The sequence below is a fragment of the Ostrinia furnacalis genome, unplaced genomic scaffold (genome assembly GCF_004193835.3).
Source record: "Ostrinia furnacalis isolate ACB-3 unplaced genomic scaffold, ASM419383v2 OfSCF3085, whole genome shotgun sequence".
NCBI classification, from domain to species: Eukaryota; Metazoa; Arthropoda; class Insecta; order Lepidoptera; family Crambidae; genus Ostrinia; species Ostrinia furnacalis.
Window position 1 is genome coordinate 678,924 of NW_021133324.1, and position 25,127 is coordinate 704,050.

The 25,127-nt window shown below is 34.6% G+C and overlaps 1 protein-coding gene across 1 annotated transcript in view; it reads left to right on the forward strand.

The window, feature by feature from the left end:
* The window catches only part of unc-13 (protein unc13 homolog), a 64,999-nt gene that overhangs the window by 17,050 nt on the left and 22,822 nt on the right, over positions 1–25,127 (forward strand). Inside the window, exon 11 of the mRNA XM_028310740.1 lies at positions 61–201. Within this exon, the coding sequence (XP_028166541.1) occupies positions 61–201 (141 nt within the window). The remainder of the gene's footprint in view (positions 1–60; positions 202–25,127) is intronic.

Here is a 25,127-nt window from a genome sequence, read left to right on the forward strand (position 1 = left end):
GTGCGAAAGCTTATAAAATCTTTTGTCTTGGTCCCATTATTGAAACAATTCTTTCAACAGGTCCGGACACTGTCCGGTGAGATGGACGTGTGGTACAACCTGGAGAAGAGGACGGACAAGTCAGCCGTGTCCGGGGCCATCAGACTGCACATCAACGTCGAGATCAAGGGCGAGGAGAAGGTGGCGCCGTATCATGTCCAGGTCAGTGGATATTTTGATTCCTGATAGGAACTTTGACGGTGAAGATTTTGGACAAGATTTATCGGTTCTTGATGAAGTTTCAGATAGTTGTTAGAAATCGCTTTCAGCGTAAAGTAATTTAATCTGACCTAATATAACGCACTCCAGCAAATACCTATAAGTTACTAGTTAATTAGATGACTTGGATCTCAACTTAAAAGCTATGTAACAAATTAAACTTTGCTGAGTGATTTGAGCCACATACTCGTATCTCTATCCGAAACCTGTGACAACAAAAGTCTTTAAATCCATCCTATCTAAATCGCATGTAAATTACCAGTGGGCTATCAGGGACTTTATCGGTAGGTGGCGAAACACGCTCTAAATGTTTTAATTTATCTCAATTTAACGGACTTGGCATCGTGTTTTATATCAGATATTGTGACTTTGTCAACAGAAGTATTATGTTTTTCCTCAGACTTGTTTATCGTGATTTCCACAACTCAAGTCTTCAGCGTTTATGAAGAAAAATAACATCTGAATTTTCCGGAAAATTACCTTATTTACTCGTAAATTTTGTTTTGGCTTACTTATTTTAACAACTTGCTAATTGACTTCTTAACACCTTATCGCCTTATTTAAACAATTACTAAATTGAAAAGCTTTTTCTTGATCAAATTCTCAGAAATGGTAATACTAAATATTTTTCATGTTAAATAAACAAAGTACTTACTCTGTGAGTGCTTTGAAATAATCCCAGCTGTTTATAAACATCAGTGGAAGTTTTATTATTATCCTTATCAAACTTTTAATATGGTATTGGGAACTTGATGAAATTCCCAGGAATATTTCAACGTTCCCCTTGTTGTTGTTCAAACACATTTTCATGCTCATTTTGGTTAATTTTATGATGTTCAAAATTTGTCTTTTGGAGAAAACACAACTTTGGAAAAGCACCATTTCGGTCTCGTAATACGTTTATGTATTTTTCTTTACAAAGAAGGGAATAATTAAACTAAAGCTATCTGACGCACGAATTGTGACCATCTCTTTCTTCTTCCCGCATTATAAATACACCTGGACAGGCACCATATCGTTTGTTGTTGAAGAAAAGTAGCGGAAAAATTTAGACACATTTGGCACACAGTTCGATTGTTTAAAAGTATAACTTCATGTGATTGTTTGATCATGTGCTTCTCCTCCTTTTATTTCATGTCCATTATGGGGAAGCAACAGGTCCAGTACATTGGCAATTGCTTGGACTCCTGCCAGCGTGGTCTCGTAATCAGTGTTGCTTGACAAATCCACAGGACAAATGTTGGTCGCGGTCACTAAACTCGCGATACTTGGCAAAGTCTTCGCATTGCTCGTTATTACTGCTAAGCGTTGTCACTGAAATGAACTTGTTAATAGTTGGATCAAATCATCACCAAAAAGATAAAAATGACCATCAAGCTGGCAAGATTTGACCCAATGCATGTACAGCTGCAGACGACTACAACCTAAACACTGTGGCTTTTTTGTTAGTTGTGATGTAAGTAATACGGGACCATTTTACTATCCTCTGTATACAAGCTTATCTCTGACCACAAAGTAAAATATATTTGGCATAGTCGTACTATATCTTCTTCAGTAGGTTTTTAATGTACCAAGACAAGAACACAATCATTTCGTTCCCGTAAATATCTGCATGATAAAATGATACTAACAAATCCATGTGTAATCCGTATTTGGATGTCGTAACTCTTGACCGATATTTGGCATGACATATTATTCTTCAGCATCAAGCTCAGCGTCTGGAAGTAGTATATCTCAATTTATAAACATGTGTTTCCTCTCCATTTCTTTTTCCGCCCCGATTATGTTATGGTGGAGCAACAAGTTTTATTCTTTGGCATTCAGCCAACTTGGCATACCTAATCATTGTTTCTCGCAATTACAGAAATCGTCAGTTCATAGATAAACGGCTGCTAAGCGACATAACGCTGTACTGGGAACGTGCCAGTGCGGAGAAAGGACCGTATGTTTTGGCAAGTGCTTATGCTGTGCTTGCACAAGCCATTGTAATGTTGACTAATGTTCACAAAGCAGTTTGCTACTTGGCATCTGTAATATCTGAGAGAAAGTCATTGTACGGAATTGTTTAAATTTCAGACATTACTTACTTCAAAAAATACTAGTTTATTTTTCTTTTAGTGTTTCCCTTTTACATAGGGAAGAGCATACCATTAAAAAAAAAACAAATTAAGCATACATTATTTTGTTTTTGCAATAAATAAATCTGCCTGACACATTGTTTATTAAAAGATAGAAATAAAGAAACAAAAAGTATTTATTTGATGCAAGTACATTATTAAAAAGCATTTCAAATAAAAAAAACAACTTACGGGTAAATAAAACTTTATAAATACCTAATTAAATTTTACATCGTAATTATAAAATGCATCGATACTTTCCTTACCAGATAAATTTAAATCGATCCATTAAAATTCCTTACTACGAGTCGTAAACTTCCGTGAGCACTCGGTCCAATCGGTATTTTATTGCCCCAATTTGAATCAAGGTAATCGTTCATGAGCGATTCATTCGGCACATTTGGACAACGGAATCGATTCAAACAATCGGTTCTGACAAATGCCCGAGAGCTGTTGATCATAGATTAGGAGGTTGTAGAAAGTCCACTCTCTTCTTTGTAGTTCATGTAGTAATTTTTGTTTTTCAAGCAAAACATTGACTTGATAGAGACTTGACGATATTCTTTGGGTCACAGTTTCGTTTAGTAATTTAATATTGAAATAATTTGTAAAAAATGATTATATAAAAGATATAATAAGCCAATCATTAAAAAGAGAAGAAAAGGTCAAATCAGAATTTCCATTAATTGTGATCAGTCTCCACATAGACCGTTTAAGCTAGGTTAATACAGTTCTACAGCGTTAGTACTATATACTATAGTTAATACTAGTAGGCCAATAGTCTAGATGTACAGAGTAACTAGTTTATCACACTACCTAATTCCAGAGATTTGTGCCTTTGATTGGACATGGACCTTCTGTACCTACCTAATTATGTCCCAGTCCAGATGCGGGCGGGAATGGGATAACTTGAGGAATAAATGTGAAAACTTTCCTGAGCTAACTAAGCGAAACTGTTAACTAATGTTAAAGTATAATTTCGTTCCCACGTAGCGGATAGTCTGCTGGATAGCTATGTTTTTAAATGAAGTACCTTAAAAGTACGACAACCAGTCGCTGTTGTATCTTATGCTAATTTAAATAGGTGCCATTTTGCAATAAACAGCTGATTTGCTGTCGATTGTACAATTTTCGTCTAATTAGTGCCGGTTTTGATATATTACGAATTCCAATAAGTCATAAACTTTGGGACTCTTTAGCTAAGGGACCTTATTAAGCGATCTTAACTTATTATCATTATCTTTTGCTTGATGAAACAAAGAAAATTTCAAGGAAATCCTAACCTAATAAATCAAAATTACTTCGACCTAATTTTAATTTTGATCAATAAATTGTGTAGGACAAATTCATATTAGGTTATTAAATATCTGATACCTACATATTAATCAAAGCGTTTCTTAATTGGAAACGGTTATTGGGCAATTGTCTAGAAACTAGACTCAATTGAGTTAATTGAGCCAGCTTTTATTAAGTGAACCCACGTAAATATAATGAAAGGCGTCGACATAGAGTGGAAATTGATTGAATTCTTTCATACATTATATTATTAAATGACAAGTGATTAAAACTATACGTGTCATATGAAGCGTAATTTTTACGATTAAATTAGTTCTATAGCTTTTGTAAGTTTGAGGAAGCAATAAAGCTGGCTGGATATACTTAGCAGTAGGTATCTTGAGAAAAAAAAAACATTTTTAATTATATACTCTTTATAATTAGGTGTAAATATATCTTTTCAGTTAACTCGTCGCGTACATTGAACGTGGCATTGAGTTCTTCTACCTTGACATAATATGTCAATAGTACAGTAAGGCTGGGTTGCATCATCTTACTTAACCTCAACCTTAACAAACGCCAAAAAGTTGTCAAACTCCATACAATAAACACCGGTTATGGTTATAGTTACGGTTAAAATAAGGTGGTGCAACTCAGCCTAAATAATTAAGAGAATTTCCCTTCAACACTAAGCAGGCCATTTTAACTTCGCTGTAGACTTGCAGAAATGTTGTTTAAATAAGTAAACCATGAAATTACTAGACCTAAAGCCGAATGCGGAATCCTCATTAGTTGGCTAGAGTTGTAGAGACTATCCAATTTCATGGTCCGGATTTTATTTCGGGTAAACGGTGAACGGTTAAAACATTGTTTCAATTCTTACTTACTTCAGGAAAAGATATTTTAATTGCACTCATACGGTGCTGTTTGGTTGGCTTTATCGGATTAACTTCTTTTGTTTGTGTTTTGTTTCTGGTTGAACAATGTGTTTTTTCTTTTGTTCTCTACAATTTATAATTTCTGTTTTGCCAGTGTTTCTTTTGTGAAACTGGTTGATAATGAAGGATTATTTTATACTTTTTTATAATTTTGGTCAATCAAAAAACCGAGATTAAAACTATTTAAAGTTTTACCAGGGCAGGTTTTTTTCTCAAGCTGTGTCTGTGCCTTTTTTCATCAGTGGTTTAGATGTGAAAAAATAACAGACAGACGTGAGTTACTTTCGCATAATTATAATATAAATATGGATGAACGTTATGGTTTTACTGTATAATTCACTGTCAAATTATTACTCTATTACTAATATAATAATTTGACAGTGAATTATACAGTAAAACCATAACGTTCTAAATGGTTACATTTACTGTAACCATTTAGAACTAACCGCCTCAGACTGTCTCTGCCATTTCTGCATAGCATTCAAACATTCAAGCGTTAAACAGCGAAGTGCAACTTTGGTGTAAATGTATTCACAAAGTTAACCTGAACTAGCAAGTTCGGGAGATGTACTAGACTGGACTGAGCTTACGATGTATAATTTAGTAGGGTAGGTCAGACTATGTATTTTTGTTACGTATAATAGTACTTACAACAGTATACTTACAACTATGTGGTCCATTCAGAGTAAATGCAGTAAATGGCTGGGATTGTCTCGCGCGCTTTGAATACTGACTTGGGAAAATTATTCTACATTTTTAACTTTTATTTCGGAGGTAAATCGTAGGGTTTTTAGAGGAACAATAAAGTTGGCTAGTTGGTTCGAATCTTGCCCTGATTTATAAATGTATAATCGCTAAACCTATCAATATTTAGCAAAAGTATACAGAAAATATTGAAATTAACATTACTGATACAATTTAGCTCGGAACCAAAAATATATACTTAAATACGTAGACATAAGACACAATACGAGTAACACAACTACCACATTGAAGATAAACATGTGAAAATCAAACTATGGGACCAGGTTTTTCTACACTATTCTTTACCAACTCATTAGTTAGCTTCTCTATCGGAAAGTATTAGATCCAGTTTTAGCCAAAGGCAATTATTTTCGCCCGAGCCATTTTCTTCCGCATCGACTATTATAGGAAAAATCGTTAAACTCCTATCTCGGTAGAGGTGGAAAGTTTTTACGAGCGAACATTCCGAAGATTTGCGTTTTATGAGGTGGTCCAAGTTAAGAAGCTATGGAATACTACTTCAAACCCCAGCGATTGAAAGTTGTGTGTTTTCCCCATAACTTCCCACAGTGAACGGGTTTGATTTTATGTGAATCTTATTCTAGTCGAAGTTTTTTTTACAAAAACCACTTTCCTTCTATAAAATGTTGGCTTTACTCGCTTAATCGATAGCTTAAAACATTTTTCAGGCTGGGATTTTATAGAAAAATAATGCTGTTTGGAATTATCTTAGTAGGTACTTATTAGCGAGATTGCACCAAAATACAAACCCAAAGTTGTCAAAGTTTTCTTTAGGTTTATTCCACACCATAATTACCAGAAAAAACTACTACCCGTAATACTAGTTACTTTCCTTACACGAGTATTGTATACTATTCTGAGACTGTCCAGACTAAATAACTTTTAACTTCCTTAATATACAAAGAAACCAAGCATCAATCATTTTTTTGTTCGCGAAATAAAAAAACACCATGAACCAACTTCGTCTGGCAGAGCTTAGCCATAGTCTGGTCAAATTCATAACAAAGTTTCGCGAACTTTGTATTCCAATATTAATACCGCGAGTTTCTCTCGTCTGAGCCGAGTAAATTTTCGAAATAACAAAAGTTTAGATTCATGAACTTTTTTGTCTAGGAAACTATCACTAATACTTAGTGAAATTTTTAAACAAGATATCAGTTGTAATCTTTTCAGGGTACTTATAAACGTACTTGTCCGTCTCAAAATCAAACGTCAAAATCCTCACTTAAAAAAACATACCTACACCCGAACATAATTATAACCTCCTCCTTTTTTGAAGTCGGTTAAAAACAGGTGCGGGTGCAGTCAAATACTTGTCTTGTTCTACATAAAAAAATATCTTACGCATATTTTCAGATTTCAGTCCAATTAATACATATTCAAAGAAAAAATAAAGAGTGAATCTACTATTCAGTGCAAAAAGAACCGCTTGTATGACGGCATATTCCACTAGGTTTAAAATTACTTTTGTAGCTTGTAACGTGCTTTTAAAGCATGTCTGCTTAGTATAATAAAATTTGAGCTTTCACAAGTAGATATTTTATTAACATACCTACAACTGCTAAAAGAGTAGTCAAAGCTGACCAAAGTAAGAAGGTTTCGTATTTCAATTTGCGTATATTAAGAATTTGTGATACAAAGCAAAAGAAAATGTGTCAATTTTATAAATTACACGAATATACACGTTGCATTTTAATGATTATGAGCTGTAGCAATTTGTTAGTTGGGTCGCGTCCCCAGGGTTGAGCAGTTTAATATGTTTTCGTTGGTCGTTCTTCGTTCGATAAGTGAAAATGTAATTTGGAAAATTACTAAAACGACAGCGGAAATAATTATTTGCTGGTTATCTTTTCCTTGCGTTTCTTATTTCTGATATCTGAACGGTCTGAAAGGAGAATTTAATTGAGTTGATACCTGAGTACCTATCCAGTAGGTAAGTGAAACAATAAATCGATATTGAAATGAAAGTTATCTTTCTAAATAATGTCAGTTTAACATTGGCATGACTGTGCTACAACAGTCATAACCTGTTTTTAAACCCATTATAGGTATGGGCTTGCTTTTGATATTAGTATCATTCAAATTTAATATGATTTGTTGCATAGCGTCTCCAAAAGATACTGCTGACTGCCCAAGTTTTGAATTTGTATGAATTCAGAAATAGTGTCGTAGCAAGAACTTCTTTAAAATAGAGATTTTTACCAAAGGTATTTTAAAAGTTGTATTTTTCAGCTCAGTTAATTTCCCATTCAGAACTTAGTTATACCTAGAAGTCATACTGATGTTTATAGTTAGTTCTGAACTTTGTAAATACCGTTGGGTCCCTTTAAAGAAATAACTGGATTATTCCCTTGATTATTCTTGTTAGCACAACTGTAGTTTTGTTCTGTTTTGCATAATATTTTAAATTCAAATTCAAAACGTTTATTTGCCAAAAACACAGTAATACAGGGTGACAATATTAAATAGGATCATGTGTTTAGTCTGCTCGCAGATCTAAAATAACTATGTCAGTGACATAATATACATTTGTTTGTTTTAAAACAAAGGTCGTCATACTAGGTGATATTTTTATTAGTTACGTGTTTATAATTGACTCTACTACAGTGATAATCAAGAGAATGACAAATAGAGCTTATTTGCGCTCTATTTAATTTAGCAGGGAACTGTTGAAACATTTTGTCAGTTTTTTATTGCCCTTATTACGTATTTGTAAACAAAAATTATCACACGACAATCAATACTCGACGAAATTATGGATCATTAAAGTCATATTAGATTGAAATTAAATCCACCCCTCGCATGGCATTTTGATATTTTTCAGTAAGTATATTCAAGTCAATTTACAGAAAAAAAAAAACATTCTAAAATTGTGTTTACAAAAAATCAGTATTAAAAATAGATTCTAGCCTCTAATAACAGACTAGAATAGAACAATTGGTCTAGACATCGAAATTTAACTAATCACAGTAATTAGAGTCGAATTTAGGGCTTCATTTCATGCCTATTAATAAAGTCTTAATAAAAATCACTAACACCCGTATTCACAAACATTACTATGAGGTCTTACAGTGCGCGTGGACGCACAGGGTCACACACGAACCAATCACGGAGCTCTATTCAACGCTGTGCGTTAGATTTGCTGCTTCACTTAAGCAAGCATCGTTTGTGAACACGGCTGTAACACAAAATTAATATCCTAGCTCAAACAGGATAATAATAGTTCTCCTTAATTGCGTATTTAGCTACAAATATTTCACTGCAGATATTTAAAATAATTTCAACATTGATGTTCGACATGCGACCTAAGTTTAATCGTTACAAGTGAACAGACAACAGCACGTTAAGCTAAATACTGTGGAATCTTATGTAGTTATAATGGGGCCTATTTTGCAATAAAAATATAATCTGATGTGCTGGAGTCCGTGTTTTGAAAATATTTCAGCGCTGCTAGCGACTGAAGCGTTTTGCGTAATAGTTCGCTTTTTTAGCAATTTTATGCCCCGTGACTATGAAATAGGAAACTGGCTAATTTTCCTGGAACCAGCCATTCGTGCCTGTAACTTTATTAACTCTCAGCCTGACAATGAACGTTTGTTTACGAACTGTAAATTGCGCAGTTTTTGTTGTACAAAAAATAAGTTCACAAATTTTTCCTATTTTACAAGTGGTTTGACTTTATTACTGCTAAGGCGTCTAAAATTCGGAGTGATGGACCATATCATTGGTATCAGCATGCTTGAGCCCACTGTTGGGCGTAGAACTCTCATGATCTTCTCACTCACAATGATCTTCTTCTATCTTATACATCTTGCTGGATTAGAACATTGTCACTTCAGTTCACATATTTTCCAAAAAGTATTTTGACATAAAATATAGGTAATAGGTACCTATGTCCAAATGTCGTATTGAATCCAACTCCAACTTTAGATTTTGATCATGCTCTTGACATTATGCTAAAAAGACGAATAGAAAAAAAATAAAGATAGGAAGAGAGGACGCTACGAAATGCGTTAATCTTGTTTTAAGAAATGTCTCTCAAACTCGGTTCAACCTTAAACAGAATATTGCAATATTTAGGCGTATAATCCTTCATTACGCAGACTCTTTTCACAAAGTTCTATAAAGCTGTTTTTTAAAAACACCAGTCATTCTAGCGCGATCCACGTTGTCAAGAAAAGACGTAGACGCGGGGCCAACTTTATATTCGAAGGAGCTGTCTATCAAAGTTACTTCCAGCTCATTTCCCTGGATCTAAAATTAAATAGGCTAGCCGTGAACGATGACAAACGAGCTATAAGCATAGGGTGTGTTCATATTGTTCATACTTATGCGGTGGTTAGCTTGAGTTGAATAAGGCATTGTGTGGGCAAAATAAAAAAAAAATCCGATTTTCAGTTACTTGTTTCTTCACATTGTCATAATATTATAAGATGTAAACTAGTGCTCTTAAATAATGTGCTTATTAGGCATGTTCTGAAAAGCCTTCGTGGTAGAGTTTCATTGGCACATTTGAGAACAGAACCATAAATATTGTCATGGTGTTGATGGTGTTACCTAATTCAGTCTACACACCATACCCGTCGACATGGATCGTCGATATGAGACTTTTTATTAAAAGTCAAAGAGTGTAGATACAAGATTCTTTTAAAAATAAAGCCGCCGACACCAAGCCTTGGTGTGTAGAGTCCGTAAACGACATTTTATATCACTACTTAGTAGGTACACTAAAAAAATGTGACAGAAAATACTAAACTAGCTCTACCCTGTTTTATGAATGCGGTCTTTTGCAAATTCATTAGTGCCTAAATATTGAGGATAAAATGTCTGAGCAGCTGCTTTTAAGGTTTTTAGTTACAAACTTTTTGTAAACAAGTCTGACATATTTCCAAGTTAATCTAGATTATTTTTTAAACGAGAAACGCTCATAATGTTTTCTCTAAAGACTAAAGTTCTTTAATAAGTATTAACGAGCTCTGTCCTGAGATTTTTTGGACTAAATCTACAAGGATACTTATGATGAGCACCAAGTAATCAACCGCTGTTTAATGGTACTATAACTTTTTTTGTTTGTTTTTGTAAGCAGGATTACGCTATAGAAATGTTGTAGTATATTGCTACACACTATGACTTAATTTTGGATGATTATAAATTATAAATTATAATGTATCATAGTATCTTTGACAAATATCTTTACAATGCAATTAGGCTTTAATAACTGCCGCAAGGCTCTATAACGTATTATCAATGTTACAACTTGTAAATGTGCACACTGGCTCACCGTCACACCAAGCGTCTCACTGCGGCACGTCCGTACTCGTCGGCGTCTGCCGTACGACTGACTCGTCCCACTCGTAACGACGTCACGTGACTGCCTATCACTTGTGTACGTGAGACAGCGTATTGTATCTATCTAGTACGTAGATACAAACACTACATCCCTTCCTTGTTAATAAATTTTAATGAAAGTTTTTGTCAAGTAAATGTAAGGTTAATTATTGTAATAGAAGTATGGAAAAGATCGCTATACCGCGATAACACCGACTGAATTATTGTACTCATACGTCTCACTCTCTTTTTTTTTTTCTTTAATATCTATTTTACATTACTTTAATAAACATCCAATTTCAGTTACGTTCAATTAATGCAAATAAGTTAATTTGAATTTAGTAAACAACAAGGCTACCTAACAGATCCGGGTTACATCCCATTTAAAGGGTATCAGTTGCCTGAAAAAAAGGTCTGATTACTTTTCTTTTTATTTATTTTTATTTTATTTTGTTTTGGCCGACTTCTGCTGAATACTTATTTATTTCTAATATCGCTACTTATTATCACCAATCACTTTATTGCTATTTTCAAGCTGATAATAAGTATGTATTTCTAATAAAATCTGATTTTATAATGATAAAAACCAAAATGTTTTCGCCTGCTAACTTGACTATTCTCATACAACAAAATAATTATGCCCTTTCCAAAGCAGAATAATCGTTATTTTATCCATAAATCGATGAAATCAGACACATTACTGAACTTTAATTATTATGGCAGGTTTGTTACAAATTAATTATTATTTCAAAATTATGTATTTTACTGAGCTTTTATTTTCCTTATTTTCCAAAAAATGTGTATTTATCCTCGTCGCCACTTGTAAATGTGCACACTGGCTCACCGTCACACCAAGCGTCTCACTGCGGCACGTCCGTACTCGTCGGCGTCTGCCGTACGACTGACTCGTCCCACTCGTAACGACGTCACGTGACTGCCTATCACTTGTGTACGTGAGACAGCGTATTGTATCTATCTAGTACGTAGATACAAACACTACACAACTGATAATGACGTTAATATGCCATGCCATATTGATTACGAGTTAATGTACCTGTCAAGAGATTCTCTTTATGTCATAATTATAACCAATTGGTCATTCGTACTACTCGTATGACACGTAATTTTTTCAATCACCTTTTACTGATATTAGAAATACTAAAAGAAATGCCGTTTAACTAGCAATACTAAACGAAAAGTTGCTTACCTTTTACAAGAATATCATAAACTTATTCGTAACGATGTTCTGCGTTTAGTTTGAGTGTGAACCTGCCTTTATCATATTTCATATTCAGCCTTTTAATAACTATTAACACATGGCAACGTAATACGGGTGTTAGTAAAAATACGATATTTGCCTAAAAGCTTCGGGATTAATAATAGTGGAATCTCGTTAAATAAATGGAAATATTTGAAGCTGTGATTTAGATACGTTAGTCATCTTTGATGTTTGTAGAGGATTATTATGTCGACGGAATAATAGTTTAGATAGAAAATGTTTATATCACGTGTAGACTTTATTAGGTCCTTGTACTTTCATCATCATCATCATTTCAGCCACAAGACGTCCACTGTCGAATATAGGCCTCCCCCAATGATTTCCATATCGCCCGGTTGGTAGCGGCCTGCATCCAGCGCCTTTCTGCTACCTTTATGAGGTTGTGCTTGGACGTCCTCCTCGTAATTTGCTAAAAATACGCTAAATTAAACAAATACACAAAGGACTGTTAACAGAAATGTACAATCAACCTATCTAACACCATGAACAAAGAAATTAAGCTTTAAAACCATCTTATCATCTGTCTAACCCAAAAAATTCGCTTAGCAACAGTCCCAAAATAACTTTAAAGTAACAAAGATTAAAGGGTCATGTACGTAGATGTACGTTCATGACCGTAATGTATGCAAACGGGACGTCACTGAATTCGGGTCCGTATATTTTGGGACCCTTAAAGTATGAAATTCGCCCTAACGTATGGAGGAGAATGTAATGCAATTAAAAGTTAGCGAGTAAAGAGTTTAATGGGCGGGGTGACCTAGTAAGTTCTGAGACTTCACATTGCAACGACCGAGACGTTCGGATGAATATTTAGGTGTAGTGTATCTAACTATCTAATTTTCTATACATGTTTTACCTAAGTTCTTACTCAGAGCACTTAAGTGCTTTTTAAGTCTGTTTAAAGAACAAAAAAACACTTGTATCACTTTTAGAGTAAAGTTGATCTTCATCTATTTAATTACGACTTAACTTAGCTAATATAAAAGATGACATAATCATTTATGTAACTTGATGTGAAGTCATATCTAACACTCACGAATAGGGCCTTTATACGAGTATGTTTAAGTAAAGTTTATGAAGGAATTCCAAAATTTTACAAGCAAATAGAAGGAAAATTTTATTCACAGCAAATCTTAACCAAAAATTTAAGAAGCTGCATTAATAAACGTTTCAATTTCCAAACTTCGCCTTCGCTAAGAGATGATAGGCTAGNTTAATATCAAAAAATATTGGACACGTATATTTTTATTTGTCAATCTAACAAATAATTACATAGTTATGGTGCGTTGAAGTTGCGCACGACGTCACAACGTGCGGCATTTTTAAGCAAGCGTTGACGTCACGGGCCTCTTCTTATGAACTTTGGGGCGCTTTATCTCTTTAAATTTTCATTAGTTTGAAAAAGTGAAAAATACGTGTAGAGTATTTTTTGATAAGTTAACTGACGGACTAATTAAAACTCTTGCTTTTTGACCCAGGCAACATCCCCATTATAAAAATCCCAAGAACTGACAAAGTCAATGTTCCGTCGCCGTCCTATTTATTCGGAGCAAGGCTTTCTTCTTTTACTTTTCAAAGTCTGTTACGAAGTTGTATCCACTTTAGCTTGGAAGTTGGGGCTAAATCTAAACCGGCTCGACGGTTATCGATTGGGCCAATTTTAAGCGTGCATGATGTCCAAAAGTGACCTTTATGGTTTCAGTCTCTCGTAATTTAAAAAAAAACATAAAATGATTACTGGTTTATTTACACAGGAATAGCAGCTGGGAACGTGAGGTGGGAATAGTCCCATTTTTTGTTTACCACAAGCTAGTTACATGACCATTGATAAGATACCTTATGTGATGCTCTTACGCCTGTTAAATTGCTATTTTCTCAAAATAATAACGCACGGCATTGATTTGCAAAGTTACAATAGCAACTTCTACAATCATCTAGATCAACATGACAGCAGTAAAGTGAAAACAGTCATACAACCGTTATAACTGAAATGTCAGAGCGGTCAAATTCGTAATCCTTGAACACAATGGTCATAATCTTGCAAGAGATCAAAAAATCCCCTGATCCCCATCAGCGCGCTCATAATGGCGGAGGAAATTGTTCCATTCCAATGACAATAGTAGTTGTAATTAACGAGGGTTCTACATCAGTCGAGCGATTCAATAATACCCCTTAATAGCATGCGATTTATTCCCGCTTAGACGCTCTACGTAGCTTATGTAGGACTCTTTTAAAATCTGTTTATTGGTACTTTTATTAGACTATTCGGGATGTTTTTTAAGCTTTCAACCAAACTGTGTGTGGAAGTACATAATATAAGTTGAAGTCAAATAAATTAAAATAAATGGAATTGAACTTTTTTCTTTGTAAATACTCAGAAGGGAATAAAATGAAACAGCGGTAATATAGAAAGCCGAACGAATGGAATGGAAACATTTTCGAAACGTAAACGCTCGCATAATAAATGTTTTGACTTTGAAGTCGTTCCCAGAAAATTCAATGTTCACTTTCCCTTATCAAATACGCGGAAGCGTGAAATTCGCGGGTCTACTCTGGAAAGCTATATCGACATCAAATCTCGATGTTTCTCTCGATAACACTTTCCAATCTCTAGCGAGTGAGAAGGACGGAGATAACCGAATAAGTCAATTGAATTGATTTGTTCGACGAAGGGTCCTACTACCCTTTAGTCCAATATTGAATGAGAAAAATAAAAAATGTTTGCTTTGATATCAATTGCAGGGATGGGTTCGTATTTAACTTTTATTCGCGTCTTTTGAAACGTGTAAGTATAATTTGGACATGAAAGAAACTTTTTTGTGGATTGATTTTCAAATTTGAGTGTAGGACAAATCCTACATTTGCTGGTAAATTAGATAGAGTTTTCCACCTGTAGTACAGACTGATCATAATGATGATTTTCAAATCAGTGAAATCTTGTGTGAGTGAGATCCACGTTCACCTCAATGTCTATTATGATGAAACTCTAAATTGGGTTTATTCCAAAGTAATTAGTTTCTAAGTATCAAAAATAATGAGTATTTCATACCCCCTACGCTCGCGATAATTGATTTTATATTATGTATGGTTACGCGTGTGGCCTAATTTTGGACGAAACGCTCATCTTTTATTAAACGAGACTTTTGAACCGTGCTACTTCATAACAATGTGTTTAGTATCAATTAATATGATAACACAATTAAGACAGTATAATGTAGTAAGTAGTTATTTACTAAAATTGCTTAATTGAATTATTCTCTTTTAATTGTACCTAAAGTAATTTTTTTACGCCCGTATTCACAAACGATGCTTGCTTATGTGAAGTAGCGAATCGAACGCACAGCGTTGAATATAAATCTGTTATTGGTTCATGTGTCACCCTGTGCGTCCACGCGCACTGTGATACCTCATAGTAATGTTTGTGAATACGGGCGTTAATGTCTCATTAATAAAACCATTTATTTGACTTTATAACTGTTTTAATCGACAAATCATTGAAGAAACTTTTTACCCACACTTCAACATCTCTCTCCGTTAATCGAAGCCTTTTTCTCTAAATATTAACAAACATTATAAAATACTAAATAAACAACCTCTTCGTTGTCCTCTTGTATATTTAATAAAACAAATCCAAGGGATGGAAGACCCAGCTGCCCTCTAGTTATTACAGATTCCATGTACGCGTAAGAATTTAGCGAATAACGGAATAATGGTACTCGTTACGCCACACACCCTTCGGACAACAAAAGATACATACAAAGATATAATAACAATGGAGCGTGCACCACGCACAAAAAGAGTGCCGAAACTCAAAGAAAAATCACATTTCCTCTGTCTCTGCAAAAACGCGGTCAAGCGTGAACTGATTATGAGTTGGAATTGTTGTAATATCTCTTTGGAGTGGATTTTGGTTGAGGATATGCGGTTTGTTTTAATTAAGTATAATACAATAATGTATACTTTTTACTGGTCATTATCTTATCACAAACTTGCCCTGGACTGATTGAGTTTTTATTGGCGGTCAATCTGTAGATCTTAGCTTCATAGAACTTGCAGCGGTGGGAACAAGAGGTGGAAATAGTCCTGTTTGGTCATTATCGCAAACAATGCCAATAAAAAACATTTATGTTCTTTTAAGTAATATGTCATAATATTACATTGTTGAAGTTACAAGTGCAATTTTATCCAGCCAATATTGCTTGAAATTTTTCTTTCACACACCTTTATGTGTGTAAAAGTTTACATCGCAGAAAATATAATATAAACATCAAAAGTGTTTATTTAATACAATACATTTCCCCAAAAAAAATCCATCATACAACTATGTACGAGTACCTAGTCGAATAGTGAGTGCTTTGTAGTTCTTTGCCCTGTGAAAGGTATTGCTTTGTTGAGGTTATCAAATAGCGACTATACCTTTGTCCCCTGAACGCAACGAAGGTATTTCCCGAATGAATTTGGTCATATTTAAGGATCTGCCCCTGTCACTTCCAGACGTTAAGTAATACCTCTTTGTCGTACCCTACTTACAGATATCGGATCTGCAGCGACGAATAAACTAACAATATTATTATGTAGGTATTCGAGCGTGACCTTTTCTGACCTAAAGTTAACCTTTAAAATTGTGTTCAATTGCTTTATTCCAATTTTGTCACATTACAAATGAGTCATATTTATTTCGTTTATTGTTTTACTTATGTAAATTTGACACTACTATTATTATTTGGTTGTGGTGATAGGGCGGCCCAATTTACAGTTTACCTGAGAAAAGAGGATTTCAAGAAATAAAAGAAAGGATTAAAGGAATTTTTATAACCATAATATTACGTGTCCCAGTGTGTATTTCTACGTACCTAATCGTTTACCAATACAATACTTTATATTTTTTGTACTAAAGATGTCCCACTATTAATATTATTTTCCTGCGGGTCTCTAAACCAGCTCGTGGTTCGGGACAAATGTAGTAATTGTCAGTCTTCCAACACAAATTCTCATAAAGGGCCGACCCTAATTTCTTTTATGTGGTGTTCAAACGAAGAAGAAACGTACGATATCAGGCCCGCGAGTGTACTTGGACATTGTTGTTCTGATTGACTTTAACTTTTTGTACTATATGACTTACTTGACTTGGCAAGGTTCCTTTTATGATTTGTACAGAAAAAACCTGTTTATTACTCAAATCGCTCGAGTCTCATTATCTACGAGTAATGTATATTAGTATAACTCAAAGGTGACTGACTGACTGACATAGTGATCTATCAACGCATAGCCCAAACCACTGGACGGATCGGGCTGAATTTTTGCATGCAGGTAGATGTTATGACGTAGGCATCCGCTAAGAATGGATTTTACGAAACTCCACCCCTAAGGGGATAAAACGGGATCCACGCGTACGAAGTCGCGGGCGGCCGCTAGTTTTTTACATAAAGTCAAGTTCACGTTTGACCTCTATCTCATTTGATGGTAAGATCATAACGATGAGATCTAATAATATCATTGACTCATGCACGATTAAGATACTGAAACTGTCAATGTGCCACCAAGAGTTATTCTCGGATAAAAGTTTGGTCGCAAACGCTGGAATTCCACTGCTCATTTTGTGTGAAAATCATTTAGAAAATCATTTCTCATTCATCGATTGATTGCTATTTCCTTTATGTTTTTACATTTGGCCAAGTGCACACTGCACGCACACTACAGTTACCTATATGACTTTTCATAATAGTTTCTCGATTAAATTATTCAAATCTCATTGGTACATCGAATTGGAATCGATTTTATATAAATAGACCCAGCGGACGTTTGGGCATCCAACCTTCGGGGTTTATTATAAATGTATGGAGCCCTTTCAGTGGCATTGTAAGCAAACAAACAGATATCGATCTATGTTACACTACATGTATCTATATGTACAGGTGACAATTTCGTCGAACAGCTAAACGAACTCAATTCGCATCTGTCAAACTGTGAGAGTGCCCGTTTCCATTTATTTGATCTCGGGACGAAAAAACATGCCCGGCCTTTATTGTAGGTCGCGCAATAATAAATGTTGAATATTTATTGTCTGGATAGCTATTTTTTCTTTACTAGCTTTCCGCCCGCGGCTTCGCCCGCGTGGAATTTTGTCTGTCACAGAAAAACTTTATCGCGCGCGTCCCTGTTTCAAAAACCGGGATATAAACTATCCTATGTTCTTTCCCGGGACTCAAACTATCTCTATGCCAAATTTCATCAAAATCGGTTGCGAGGTTTAAGCGGGAAAGCGTAACAGACAGACAGACAGACAGACAGACAGACAGACAGACAGACAGAGTTACTTTCGCATTTATAATATTAGTTGGGATTGCAAACCGAAGGAGACGAGAGGTCACCATCGATTTATGTTCTGTAACGAGAGGGAGTTTTTACAGCCATCCACAAGATTTCTGCCCTAGAATATGTTTCGAGGCGCTAACACCCGTATTCACAAATGATGCTTGCTTAAGTGAAGCAGCAAATCGAACGCACAGGGTCAAATAGAGCTCTGTGACTGGTTCATGTGTGACCCTGTGCGACGACGCGTACTGTGAAACCTCATAGTAATGTTTGTGAATAGGGGCGTCAATGTTGAATTTTCAAGTAAAGAATATTTAGGTACTGCTAGGTTTATCAACCTTGAAGTGACTGAAATTTCTCAGTATTTCGCTCACAATTCTCTATGACATGACCATGGCGTGTTCCCAGAATTCCTCTTAATGGGGTATTTGAGACTCACCGTCTTGTAACCCCACGGGGCAGGAATGATGCAATATTAATGCTGATCGATACCACTTTCCTCACAATAGAAATTCGAGAGCGATTTTGATACCCAAGATGGGTGAAATTTACAAATTACCTCATAAAATTTGTAACAATAAATAGATGACTTATCTATGTACTTGTAAATAAGTTAACACAACAAAAATCTGTTACCAAAAGTTATTTTCTTTAAAACTGTGATGATACTACAGTTTAGTCTTTATCGGTGAAGAGTAATAAAACTATTTTACTGCATTTTATAGTTAAATTGAACGAAAGCGATAAAAATGTATCCATTTTCGTAATGTACTAGGATTGCACTAGACTTGTATAGAGACGACACAGTTGCGTCTCTGAAATAGACTAAATATGTATTATTATAAAGACCCTCATGGTTGATGCCGTATGCACAATTGCACATACTTACACAATCACTATCAAAAGATTAACTAATATATAATATAATATAATATAATATCACAAAGCTTGTCAAGGGTTAAGTGAGCTTAAAAGAAGTGTGATTACTTGTATTTTTTTTTTGTTTTAAATTATCCACTCAATACTAATATGCTGGGTCTCGTTCACATTTTACATAAAGATCTTGGATTCGGATTGTATTCATTAAGAGCACTGACTGTGGCAAAGTTAGTAAGTTCATTTTGCTATCTCCGAAATGCAACCATGAAGTAACGAAAAGTCACATTCATTTACATGATATGTTAATAGATGTCAACCCTATCGCCCACACTTGTCTTGATTCCCTTTTTTTATTCCACCAAAAAATAATTACTAAGGCTGGGTTGCACCATCTTACTTTAACTTTGACAAACGTCAAAAATCTGTCAAACTCCATACAAAAAGCACCGGTTATCGTCAAAGTTAATTGGTGCAACTCAGCCTTACAAGTACATACAAGTACACAAAAGATTCCATTTCTAAAATTACAAAGGCTATTCCAATGACACTGACAGTTCCTGGCGGTTATTAGTTCGAGGCTGATGGCATGATAGCATAAGTCGGTCACGCCCAAAAGGGTCACCAATACTATAAATAATATCCTTGTTTCAGCCTGTTACAGTTGAGTGAGAAGGGGACGGAATGGATGGAGTTTGTTTTATTATCAAATTTTCTAAATATGACTTTGGAGGTTTTACGCTGCGCCCATCTAGGCTCAAACTAATCAAAGGTGGTACACATTAGTATTTTTTACTGATTTTGTGTCAGTGTTTGCTAATATAAGATTTATCCACCTAATCTGGGCGCCAGATAGGTGATAACGTAGTTATTTTTAACCGACGAAAAACTGAGGAGGATCTCACTAGTTGAAGAGTATTAATTTATTTCCATACATAAAAACAAACATAAACTACGAGTAGTTACTTGATGGCTGGTGAAAATACGTTTCTATTTTCCTCGTCTTCGAAATTAATATGAAGCATTAGTTGGCGATAGCAAGAAATCAAACTCCATACTTAACGCACCATCGAAGTTCCTAAAACATATTCAAACTTACTCGCAAATAATTTCCCTCTGAGTTATTTCGGGTCTATTTTGTCCCTGTCACTCATGCAAACATCTCGATAAGAGTGAGAGAGATGAATGTATCTCAAAATACGGAACCGCGGGAGTTGTCCCACTGATTTGGCAATATGATACGAATTTGTTCGTTCCTTATTAAAAGTTTCGTGTAATGAGCAAAGTACGCATGATCAAGAAATATATCGTTACATATTTATAATTAATATTCTAAATATAACATTAAAGTTGTAAGTACGTATCAGATTTCAATTATCATCAGCGTCGTAGTAACAAAATAAAATCAGGCAATTACAGAATTTTGAACTATCGTTGAAATAAAAATGAAAAGAATTCAATAATGAATTAAATTATATGGTTTTTAAAAGGTGAAACAAACTGAAACCTTAGGACTCTTTCCCAGTGAGACATCGCGTTTTTTGGAGTGTTTTTTTAGTAGTATACGTGGTTTAATATTAACATTGGCACGCATATCCCGTTTGCAGTGTCCCGCAAAAAACCGTTTCGTTCGAATTTGGAATTTTAATTTCACACACTTGTTTATTCCCACAATCCAGTTTTGCTGGATTGCCGTGGAAATGAATCCTTACGTGTGAATATAACATTGGGTGTCATACTAAGGTAGGTAATTGCTTTTCGCCAAAATTGAGCTTTATTAGCGAAATCTAAAAGTCTAGTACGCTTATTGGCGACAAAACTTACGGCTCATAAAACGCGAGCTATAAATAAGAAAGGAACGATTCAATAAAATCTCGCTGTTTGGGCACAATAGGTTTTCCACTAAGGAACTCGATAGTGAGTAGTAAAATCACAAAAGCAATGGCATATGGATAAACTGGTGAGATAAAATCTACCTTCTGGACTATTATTTGCTGCTACATTGTATATGCAGACAAAGGCATCCTTGTATGTGACTTTTTTAACAAAAACATGCAAATTTTTGTATAGTTTAACATCTATTTAGTTTCTACTGCACGAACACGACTCTCTCGAATTTACCAGAACCTAAGGAGAAAAGAAGGATTTGACCTATACACTCCCCACGCAGCGCTGGCCAGATGGGTTGGGGCCTACCTTTAAAACATCCACAATATGACTTTGTCATTTTACAAATTTAAACTTTTATTTTGTTAATTTTTAAAGGCTGTTTTTATGAAGGTAACGAGTATTGCTCTTTTTATTAAAAGCGTTACCTCAATAGGTATTTTACTTACTCATTTCCGTGTGCTATAACTCGAATTAAAATTTAATACACAATATACGTTGTTGTACGAGTATTAATATCGCCGACGCGTGTTAAATATTACTTAATGCCAGTCAAGGGCTGCTTAAATATGTAACCCAAATTTCGGAGGGCGAAGTTTTTAGGGCGCGCACAGATGATTCATTATGTTTTTTAAATGTTTGCTTTGAATTACGCATTACGATAAAAGGTGGGTGTGATTGTTGATTAAGTTGTTTTGCTTTATTTGACTTTTTAGACGAAAAGTTACACCTTAGTTAAGTAGAGAAATGCACTACTTTTTGACAAAAAGTTCATAGGGTTAATTAGGTGCATAGAGAAATTTTATGACATCAACAATACCCACGATTATCAATGATTTGCTCGAAACTTTGTGAATGCAGTAGTAGCTTAGGTCTTACATCCAAAGTAAGTAAATATTACTAGGCTGATCTCCTTTCATATTCATATCAGTCAAAATCATTATTAATTTAAATTTTGTAAAATTGTTTAATTAAACCCATTCGTAATGTCATTAGAACCCAAAATACGTTTAATGCAGCAATTCGTTCCACGGGGCCATTTCTCTTCAAATTCGTTTCGTGCCCAAAAATCCTTTAGCTTGGTTTCCCAAACGGTAAATAACGTGGCGTGAGTTGTTCCGACGTTTTTTCTTGTGAATTTTGTTAATGAACCACGTAGAGTTGCTGCAAATTGTGGGCCAAGTGATGATAATAATAAATCCGACGTGAAGTTACCCTTGTCATCTACCTAGACTAGCGAATTAGAGATACGGCACGATTTAAGAGAAATATTTTTGCAACTCGTCAGTAAAATGACTAGGTAGGTACTGTGATTGTTCTTACCGAATGCAACATAAAATATATGCGTTTAAGATACAAATGTACCTACAATGTTAATGTGTTCTAATGATAATAATATTATTATTACGTAGGTAGATATTATTTTAATGAAGTGTGTATAATTCTTTCATATTAAACTTCGACCATAAATGTCATCTAGGATAGACTACACAAACACCAAAACTGAATAGGTAAATAAACTTTCAGAGTTTTATATTTAACTGATTACGCCAGATAGAGGGTTATATTTTTTACCAAAACAGTTTTTTTTTTTATTTTTCCGTAACTCAATCAAAAGCCTAAATCCGATTGAGTCACAGAAAATCGCTTTGCCGAATGGCGTTGATCAAACCTTAGATAGGCAAGCAATTTCAGCCCACATTCGAATGTCAATACATTATTTAATTTTAACCTGGGCATTATGTAGTGTTATGTACAAAGCCTGTCCACAATATAATCTTCTGCATAACACAGGCAATCGGTCGGCAAGCGTCCCTCATTTAGCCTCTTTGTTGGAGTGACAGTGAAATATAAGGGAGGGATCAGGTGCGGTCAGCAATGTAGTTCTGTGATTCAATTTTTATCTTATCTCACGCATGATATAGGGTGGGTTTTCTATTAAATGTTCCCTATTTTCCCGGAATTATCGCGGCGCGTACGTGTTTTGCGTGACAGTGCGCGACGTGAGATCTGTCATATACTCATCGTAGTCATAGTATAAAAATATGTAAAAGTTGCTTCAATTTGCTACGGAAAACTTTTTTCAGTTACCACAATAGCGCCAGTCCAGAGAATAATAATTTTAGTAAATTTATCTCGTCCATGTGTCAGATAGTGAGCAGTGTGAGAGAGCTTTTACAGAGCCAATTTAATGAAAATAATTAATTTTATTGATTTCAGTAAACTCTTCAATAAATTGTATTGTAGAAATAAAAGCTACATTCACACGCTAGGCTACACTTACACCCACTTTATATAAAACCTACCATGGTTATTGCCAGTTTTAAAAGTGAATAAATTTTCATCAACATTAAATTCAATTACGGTTCCTAAAGGGCCATTTAGTTGTGTAATTACAGAAAGTTCATTGAACCCTTAACTTTACATCAAATTAAAGGCATTATACATAAATTCCTAGGCTCATTAGGTCAAGTAACAAACTGTAAGTGCTATAAGCCTGTACTAATTCTTTATGCTCATTCAAATTGCCCATTTACCTTTACCTTGTTGTACCCGCTAAACCAATTTATCTTGCCTTGATTTATTAAGGGTGCCTTAATTAAATGGAGTCCAAAATATCAGCGGAACCGTTCTAAGCAAATTATATAAGGGTTCGGTAAGTGTCGTATGTAAATTTTTAGACGTTCCTTTAAGGCCGTACCTATTTCATGTTGGCAGTTAATAAGCATAGCATTATTATTTAATGAGCTCAACTCTGACGATATAATATTATATTTAAACTTTCATGGTCACTAACATAATTATTTACGGGACTGCTACCATGTACATTAAATTTGAGTTTTCGGATATTTTTTATGCATTGTTGCAAGCAATACAATAACAATACAATGAGAGAAGAACAATAGTGTCTAGACAAACCTAAAAAGGATTTAGGACGCTACTTGGATCAAATATGTAATTGCTCAATAATGAATAATAAATAAATAAAATAAATAAATAAATAAAATAAGCGCGGTCACGGAGTAACCGTAATATCCGAAAACTCAAAATTAAGGTAAATGGTAACAATCCCGTAAATAATAATTACTCGTAACTCTGACGTGACGATGTTTATGTAGACAGTTTTATGATCATAACCTATAACCGTCATATTAAATTTAAAACGGTTTCTGCAAAGTATTACGGAGTCAATATTGTATCCACTTTCCTGTTAATAAATTACAATGCACTCTGCTGGTAGATTTGCATTTTTAATACTATTTTCTAGCAAAGACCTGAATAACTCGAACCGTTCAACCGTTGCTCGAAACGGAATAATGGACTTTGAGTCTATTTTTAATGTTATTCTATTTTAAAGAAGGTTTTAACTGAAGTTACAATAAAAATACTTTCTGAGGAAATTCTGTCGACGAAATAGTACAAACCAAGTTAATTTTATGAGGATATACAGTGATTTTGCGTTTAAACACCAATAAATGTAGAATTCTGATAACTTTTTTTATTCAAATTGTATTTGTTTATATCTGTCCTTCTTTGAAAATTTAGATTTAGTAGCAAACAGTTTTTTTCTAGAAGACTACTCTGTTCATGAAAAGCAAGCAAATTGATTGTTGATTAATTATAAAACAGTCTGTTGTAAATTAGACAAAATATATATCAATGTGAATTCAACTATCTTCAAACTGTTTAAAACTCTGCTCTATATACTATTTACGGGCGTGAGTCTACCTTCATAACCTTATACCATTTTTATTGCCAAAGAAAATATTCTGCCAAACTTTCATTTTAGCCGATGATGGATTCGGCTTGTTACAACCATATTCAATCTAAACGAGGAAAATATTCCAACTTCCGAGCCTTTATCAATTTGCATCAAATCTTTCCCTTTAGTCCCACGGGAGAAAACACGAAACATTAACGGGAATCCTGAATATTCCTAATTTACGATCCTTGGTGGAACTTTCTCAAAAATAATTATGGAAGTATGAAGCTAGTGGCCGCCGAAGAACGAACAATTTCCGTAGCTCTGTCTTTTTCGTTCTTAGGAGAATACGGTGTGAGTGAAAGAGAGGAGTGGTTTTGCTCTGT